The sequence below is a fragment of the Nannochloropsis gaditana genome (genome assembly GCF_000240725.1).
Source record: "Nannochloropsis gaditana CCMP526 unplaced genomic scaffold scaffold899, whole genome shotgun sequence".
NCBI lineage: Eukaryota > Eustigmatophyceae > Eustigmatales > Monodopsidaceae > Microchloropsis > Microchloropsis gaditana.
The window spans coordinates 2,300-10,292 of NW_005803054.1; the positions used below are offsets into that span (position 1 = coordinate 2,300).

The window sequence follows — 7,993 nt, forward strand, 5'->3', positions numbered from 1 at the left end:
TGGATGGCACATTTCTCGGGAGGAGGAACGGTGTTGAAGAAAGAAAACCCTAAATTGTCCCTTCTATCACACGTACCGCCAACTTCCGCACCCGTGACTCCAAAGTTTGTACATTGTTGTTGTGAGTGGATGATGGGGTCGACCCGATTGAAGACGAGGGTTGACTCTCCGATAAGGAATAAGACGGGATATCAGGAGGCAGCATGGGATGGGCCCTTTCGCCTACTGCGTGTCCGCCGGACGCACTCGTGCTGTCTTTGCTTTTGCTAGACTTTTGCGCCGGTGTCCACATCTCCAGATTTATGTTATTAAGCCTACGACCAACAAAAATGGCGTTCGAAGCCAATCATCGTATAATCATCGAGCTTCGCACGTCCTACAAGGTAAGAAGGAGGGGAGGTTGGTGCTCCTGCTGTAGTTGTCGCAGCGACTAGCAGACGAATTTTGAAGAAATTACTGACTCAAGCTACGGAATTAAAATACCCCGCCTACCTCTGATTCGCATCCCAACATAGACTAGTGACAAGCAGCGTCAACCTGCAGTCGCCAAAGAACTCGCAGGCCGCACTAAAGCGAGGGCGGGGGGGAGGGTCTGGCCCCGGTCCGCGGGGACAGACATGTGTGCCTCAAACCCCCCATCGCCATCCACTCCTTTACCTTCGGCCTCCCGGGGCTTGATCTCGAGTGCAGGGTCGTGGGTTTCTTACGGGAATAATGGGATGACCATCTGAGATGCTTTTTTGGGGGACAGAGTGAGACATAGGACGGAGGAAGGAGCGTCGAGGGGTAGATGGACGGCTGGAAAGGCTCCAGACTGTCCTCCCCTTCGTTGTCTTCTTCTTGGGCGGAGCGCCCACCATCTTGTCCTTGTGGTTCGTCAATATTCGCAGACGTCGTCGTGAGATTTGTGCACTGCTCTGGATGAACGTGCCTCGTTTTCAAGGACGAGACTGCAATGGTCATTAAAAGAGCGTGGGGAGCTCCACCTCATGACCCTTTTTCTCCTCCCTCCCCTCCATTCCCCTAAGGCAGGATGGTACGACACAACAACGTCATCCCGAACCAGCACTTCCATAAGGACTGGCAAACTCGGGTCAAGACCTGGTTTGTTCAGGTGCGTGGTGATGGAAGGGGATCGGAAAGTCTCACTTGGGAGTCTCTCCCTTCCCGCTATCCTTTTACCTCGGGCTCGCGACTTTCCTTCAGCTCAGGACCGTCCTATTTCAAACAGCATGTATCCGCTCGTGCTTGTACGTCATGCACGCACATGCTTGGCTTGATTTTCTTATTTCCTACCACCCTGCTTCGATTCTCTCTACCCCTCACAGCCCGCCAAGAAGAAGGCCCGTCGCCTGGCTCGGAAAGCCAAGGCCGCAGCCCTTGCTCCCCGGCCCACACAACTCCTCCGTCCGGTGGTGCACGCGCCCACGCAGCGGTACAATCACAAGACGCGCTTGGGCAGGGGTTTCACCATGCAGGTGAGCCAGGAGGAGCCAAAGTGGGGCGGAGGCCTGCCAGACCTTTCTTTTTGTGGATGTTTGTTTGCTGCAGACTTTTTTCACGCACAATTCTCAACATCTCCCCTTTCCATTTTGCTCCCTCCCTCCTCCCTCCTCGATCCAGGAGCTGAAGGAAGCTGGCTTGACCAAGAAGTACGCCAAGTCCGTAGGCATCGCCGTCGACCACCGTCGCACGAACCTGTCGGTCGAGTCGTTGCAAGCCAACGTGCAGCGACTGAAAGAGTACAAATCCAAACTCATTGTCTTCCCCATGGGCCGGGTCAAGAAGCCCAAGGCGGGCGACAGCAGCACGGCGGAATGCCGGGCGGCGGTGCAAGCCACTGGCACGGTCCTACCCTTGCCCACGGGGAAGAAGGCGGTTGAGTTTGTCTCAGTATCGGAGGAATTGAAGAATTTCCGAGCCCATACCGCCCTGAGGGTGGCCCGCAACGACCAGAAATTGGATGGAATTAGGCGAGGGAAGGCGTTGAAGGCGGGGAAGGGGGATGCGTAAAGAGACGTAAGGAGAGGGGGCCAGACAACCGGCATGTGAGGCAGAAAGAGGGAGGGGGGAGGGGAGCAAACGAATCGGGGGAGCAGTCTCGAGAACATTTGGTTCTCGACGGCTGCATAGCGCAGCCGATTGCTCAGTGGGTGTGAAGCATCGTGGGCCACTTTATTGATTCATCGCGGACCTCGAACCCCTTCCTCCTTTTGGAAAAGGAAAAGAAGCACTACAAGAGGGCTTTTCATTGTGTGTGTAGATTTAATTACTCGGTTATTTCTTGCTTCTACATAATACACGGAACGGTTACTTGGAGACCACCTTCACACGACTCTTTACTTGCCTTATTTACCCGGCAACATATATGTGACGATTCAAGCAATGATACCGTCTCGCGTGACTAGTATTTTAGGGAGCGTGAACGTTCCGTCTCCGGCACTTTTCCTGAGGCAGGGAAGGACGTCCTCGCGCCTGAAGACAGACTTGACTCCCTGTAGCCCACTGATAAATTCACCTTCTCACGTTATTTCCTGCTCCGTATATGTCTTGGTTCGTGTCCGTTGAGTAGTCCAAGATTTCGTGTAGCTCATCCTCCTTTTCACACTCTCAAAAATAGTGGTCGTAATTGTGTTAAAGGCTTACGGCATCTCTATTAATCGAATCACTTGTAACATTGCTGGATCGCGAGGCATTACGGCACGTTTTTCCACCTTGAAAACACACATGAAATAGCATCAGGGGCTGGATTGTTGTCATCGCGGCCATACAAGCCAATTCTTATTACTTTTTTTTCGAAGAAAAATTAGCGCAAGGTTTCTTCGGACAGCACTTGCGTTGAAGGTGAACAATAATCCAATCATATTTCCCAGCTTTCGCATGTGCGTATGTTGCCATGTATGTGCCAATATAAATCAATGTTATGCAGCACACCGCAGGGTATCAAATCATCGTCGAGGACGCGTCTCCTTTTTAGCTTCCCGCGTCAGGCTCGGCCCATATTTGGCGCTTGAAGTATCCATCGCCCGGAATAAAAGGACGACCAGCGTCCGCGACACTGTTCCCACGCCCCTTGCCACCTACCCCTGCCCCCTAACTGAAGGTTTGATTATGATTTTGGTGGTAAAGGGTTTTCGTGACTAAGGTTTAGGCGCATGGTATGGCTGGCGGGATCTCTTTATTTAGGCTGGGAGGGTACGTCCCAAGTGGTGATGGCGGTGTTCTGAAGCGATAGGATCTCGGAGAAAGACAGCGTATGACACGCAGCCTGCTTCAATGCCTTAATTTAGAAAGAGCGTGTGGGCGACTGGCGTTGAGTTGGTGAGGATATTTTTTGGTCATTTTTTGGGGGCGGAAAAAGGCCTTCGTTGGAAAGGCTCTTGACACTTCCTCCGGGAAGCGCTCACATTGATCCTCCGAATGCAGAAAGTTCCATTTCGTCGTGAGGATACAGCTGTCCCACCGGTTTCTGTCACTCTTGTCGTTGCAAGCACTTTTTCCATGGGCGACGTGTCCCCATTTTCTTGTTATTGCGATGAACACAAGATCGATTACTTGGCTGAGAGACCGCGCATGCTTCGCCTTTGGCATAGAGATGACTGTAGAGGGATGGACGATGGTCGATGAGCTAGTGCTAGCCGAAGTGCAACTTGCCAAAAGCTACTGGTATCATGCAGACCGTCCAGAGCTTGTTGACCCATGCTTTTCTTAAATGACACTATTTCTACTCTTCACAGCGAGTCAGAACCCTACTTAACGTAAGTGAAAAGGGCAGCACGATCACGCACATGCTGCTGTACGACGATCTCTGCAATAAACTCGAGGTATGTTATAATGCAAGAGCAAGGAGGGCGGTGGGGTCGTCTCCGTACCTGGCTTAAATGATCACGTCCTTTTCTTACGCTCCCACACACCTTCAGACTGCTTTGAAATTCCGCAGAGGCACGCTGTGAAACAGGGCGGAAACCAGCGCACCGTCTATTCATCTGTCGTCACTGGGATTGCCGCTGTCTTCACTAGCATCCCATCGAGATCCTGGACCCCACAGCCCCGTCATCCTGGCGAACATCCCCTGGACCTACCACGCCCCTCAAGGTTCCTCAGCCCCGCCCTCCCCCCTTCCCCGCCCTACTTCTACCACCGCCAGCCCTGTCCCTGGCCGAGATGGTGCGAGAGTGGGACACGACGGGGTTGCACGAGCGTCGGCTGCCGCCCCAGACCCTTCTGGTCTCCACAGCCAGCGCCTTGTGGACCGGCGTATGAGCGGGAGCAATGCCTTGTGGACCGGCGCACCATCTGCACCATTATCGTCGCCACGTGACCACACCACGACGGCAGCTTCCACCCGGTGTGGCCGTGCTTGTAACAAGGAACCCTGGTTCTTGCTGGAGGAAGCTCTGAGGCCAGCAGGAGCCCGTCCTCCGGCCAATGAGTCCCATCGCAATGCTGTGCTCAGGCGGCATTCCTCCATGTCGGCCGCCGCGGCGCCGCTCTCCTTACCCCCTACACGAACGCATGCAATCAATGCCTACCTCCATCAGAAGGAGCAACGGGAAGGCAAACGTGTCGACTTCTTGCGGGTGGATACGGAGATGCAAGAGGAGCTGGACAGGACGGTCTGGGGTCGGGCATTTTCGGGCGGGGTCTCGGGAGCCATTGCGATGGGCATCAACGTGGGTGCATTCATGTGGCTCCGCACCATCATGTCGTACCAACAAATGCACGGGACTCCTTTGCCCCAGGTACTTCGGACCTTATACCGGGAAGGGGGGGTACGACGCTTCTACCAAGGCTTTACCGCAGCCCTTGTGCACGGGCCGGCCAGTCGGTTTGGGGACACGGCGGCCAACGCGGGCGCCCTGGCCTTGCTGGACCGGCACGCAGAGACCAGGAACCTCCCGATTGTTCTGAAAACGGCGGCGGGATCGGTGGCCTCCGCGGTCTGGCGGATCTTCCTCATGCCTTTGGACACCCTCATCGTCTGCCAACAGGTTCAGGGATACCCGGGGTGGTCTGGCCTGTTGCGGAAATTGAAACGGGTGGGGCCCTCGGTCCTCTTTCAAGGTGCGGGGGCCTCCTTCTCGGCGAATGTGGTGGGGCATTTTCCGTGGTTCGCTGTGTATAATCTGTGCGAGACCCATTTGCCCGAGCCAGGAGGGATGAAAACACGGGTCTTGCGCAATGCATTCATGGGCTTCGCGGCCAGTGTCGCCTCGGACGTGCTTTCCAATTCCTTGACCGTCATCAAGGTGTGCAAACAAGCCAGTGTGGAGCTCTTGACGTACCGGCAGACCACAGAACAGATATTAGCCGTGGACGGGGTGCGAGGGTTGTTGGGGCGCGGTTTGGGCCTTCGATTGATGGCTAATGGCTTCCAAGGGATGACCTTTGGGGTGGTCTGGAAATTTCTGGACGACTGCATCTTCCGTGGACAGTGTCGGGAATTGTTGCTGTAACGAGGAGATTGGGGGAGACGCTGTGGGATGGGGAGAGAGGGAGGCGGGGAATAAGGTATGGAGGTATTAAGAGGATGGTACACGGCGAAAGTGTTTTGAATGGATGAATGAGGACTGTTTTGAAGGCGAAGGAAACAATGGCACGGATTGCTTGGTAAAATGAGGGAGGAAAATTTGACGGGAAAGTCGTGCATGGTGTGCGAATGGCGAAGATGTATGCGAGCGACCGGTCGTGTTTCGAATTAAAAAAGACCGAAGAAGGGCGCAGGAGCCGACCAAGAATGAGTAAGCATGGATATGGTGGAAAGGGGAAGGGGAAATAAAAGAATGGGGACGGACAGGAAGCAAATCTGTGCATTCCATATGTCAATAGTGTAAATTTGCGGTGCATGTGCGTCGGGCCGGAACGGTCCTAAAGCCCTTTGGCTGGCGCGTCGAGGGTAGGATGGCGCATGCTTCGCAAGACAATGTGTGCATATGAACAATATTCAACGGGTCCTCATCCCATGTTAAGCCAGGCCTAAGAGCGAATCTAAGGTCCTAGGGCAAATGAAAAGCCGTAATGCGGGCTCAGGCGTCACATAAGTCAGATTACTTGTTTCAGTGTGCATACGACGACTGAGGGAAGGGCGAGCGGCATAATTGGTTCCAGAAGCCAAGCCCGGACTGCGAGAGAGGGGAACATTGCATCAAAAGTGAAAGGCCTCAAAATGTGTGATGTGTGTGTGTAAATACGGGGCCGACACAACCTCGGCATCAAGGACGGGACGGCAACAATCATGAGCAAGTGGGTGTCAACAGCCAGACGATGGACGATGATGATTATTTGTTTCAACCTTCACTGTCACATGCATGGGGTACCCTTGGTGGTACTGGTTTATAAAACGAGCAAAGACAGTACGATGAAATGCGTGAAGGTGGCGAGTGCATTGAGTGAACCGATCGGCAAGATGCAAGGCTTCATGTAGAAAATCCAGGAAGGGGCAGCGAACGGACAAATAATGCAGAAGAGATCAACGCAGGAGAGAGATGATAAGATTTTCCTTTGCCTTCCTAATATTTTTTTTCAGCAAGAGGCGCACACGTCTTTAAAAGACCCGCGAGATGGTTTTAATCGCATGCCAGAACGTCCAGCAGGAAAAAGAGCGAAGGAAACCGAGGCGGAAATGATAGGAGGGTACATAGCGACTGACATGTGATTCATGAGATTGTTGAACCACATGCACTGCGTGCGGTGCCCCTTACAGACCTACTCTTCTGAAAGAAATGAGTGAGCTACGGAGCCTTTAGAAGCTGCCTCTGCTATTAATAACAGACCGCACTGGAGAAAAAAAATATGTATATAAAGCAGACTCAAGCAGCAAGGTCCAAAGTGTTCAGGGGGGCTGTCCTGAAGGAATGACACAATACAATCATGTTGGGCTCAAAAAAGAGAGAGAAAAGCAATGATAATCTTCACATACAGACTTCACTGCGTCCCGAAGGCATCCTCGAAGCTTTGTTTGTCGCAACTCATCAAATTCCTAGCCATTCTCCCGACGCCGAAGTTGTTCGCTCACAGAAACTATCAAGGTAGTCCTCCCTCTGCCCGCACCTTAAGGCTCCATTCCCTCCTCTTACCCCCCCTCCATTAACTCTCAGAAAGAGTCAGAAAGAGTGGATCCCCCATCCTCTTGCCCCCTTTCCCCCCTTTCTCGCGCCTGACACTTCGGCGACCTTACTGGGCCCGGCCGTAGTACGCACCTATGGCGGCACGCAAGGAGTCGTTGGTGGTCACGCTGGCATCGGGAAAGACGAAATCTAATCCTAAGATTTGAAGAAAAGGGGTATGATAGATGTATACATGTGTATAAGAAAGGGACTAACTTGATAGAAGTGCCTCAATACGTCAAGAATCGCTGGTTCCAGGGCTAAAGATCTAAGACAGGCATGGTGACAACGAAACAGGGACGTCGCCTGGAAGACCCGCTCACCCGTGATGAGCTCATACAGCATAATATAGCGACGGGAGAGCTCGTTTACGAGCTCGGCTGGCGCCTCGGGGAGGGTGGTATCTTTGTAGGGGTCGCAACGATCCTGGAAAGGGAGGGAGGGAGGGAGGAAGGGAGGGAGGCAGGAAAGGAGGAAAGGAGGGTAGGAGGGTAGGAAGGAGGGAGAAAGAGGGAAAAGACGTACAGTGAAAGCGAGAACTGGGGCAAGGAGAAGAGTAAATAAATGAATGGCAAGCGTGAAGGACGGGAGAGAGCTTAGGCGAAGGGGTGAGGGGGAAAGACGAGGAGGGACACCGAGGGGGAGGAGAAAGATAAGGTACCTTGAACCAGAGGCGCAGGAATTCTTTGTCAATATTCTCTGGCTCCAGACCCTAGGTACAAGAGAGGGATAGGGGGTTGGAGGGAGGGAGGGAGGGAGGGACCCAGGAAGGAAAAGAGAAAAGAATCAGGAGGAGGGACCGTCTATAAATGCTGGATGAATGGAATTGTAGTACCAGTCCCTCTTCCTTCCTCCTTCCCTCCCTCCTTCCCTTCTCCCTCCCTCCC

The 7,993-nt window shown here is 53.3% G+C and overlaps 2 protein-coding genes across 2 annotated transcripts, besides 2 other annotated features; both read left to right on the forward strand.

Annotated features, from left to right (window-relative positions):
* The first annotated feature begins 1,026 nt into the window (after positions 1 to 1,026).
* RP-L13E (large subunit ribosomal protein L13e) lies at positions 1,027 to 3,107 on the forward strand. Its single transcript, XM_005853423.1, has 3 exons — positions 1,027 to 1,114; positions 1,329 to 1,478; positions 1,624 to 3,107. The coding sequence occupies exons 1-3, from the start codon at positions 1,034 to 1,036 to the stop codon at positions 2,011 to 2,013; spliced, it is 621 nt and encodes a 206-aa protein (XP_005853485.1). The 5' UTR covers positions 1,027 to 1,033; the 3' UTR covers positions 2,014 to 3,107.
* Positions 3,108 to 3,788: 681 nt separating this feature from the next.
* Positions 3,789 to 3,824: a sequence feature (Short protein (NGA_0441200, EKU22875.1) was converted to a misc_feature.).
* Positions 3,825 to 3,920: 96 nt separating this feature from the next.
* Positions 3,921 to 3,953: a sequence feature (Short protein (NGA_0441200, EKU22875.1) was converted to a misc_feature.).
* A 516-nt stretch (positions 3,954 to 4,469) lies between these two features.
* NGA_0441100 (mitochondrial carrier domain-containing protein) lies at positions 4,470 to 5,456 on the forward strand (the record flags this gene model as incomplete). Its single annotated transcript, XM_005853424.1, has 1 exon — positions 4,470 to 5,456. The coding sequence occupies one exon, from the start codon at positions 4,470 to 4,472 to the stop codon at positions 5,454 to 5,456; it is 987 nt and encodes a 328-aa protein (XP_005853486.1).
* Between the last annotated feature and the right edge of the window lie 2,537 nt (positions 5,457 to 7,993).

Bases quoted from the DNA above. Each gene is read 5' to 3' on its own strand.
- RP-L13E (XM_005853423.1), top strand. From the start codon at position 1,034: ATGGTACGACACAACAACGTCATCCCGAACCAGCACTTCCATAAGGAC. The intron at 1,115-1,328 runs GTGCGTGGTGAT...TACCCCTCACAG, and splicing joins TCAAGACCTGGTTTGTTCAG to CCCGCCAAGAAGAAGGCCCG. The intron at 1,479-1,623 runs GTGAGCCAGGAG...TCCTCGATCCAG, and splicing joins GCAGGGGTTTCACCATGCAG to GAGCTGAAGGAAGCTGGCTT.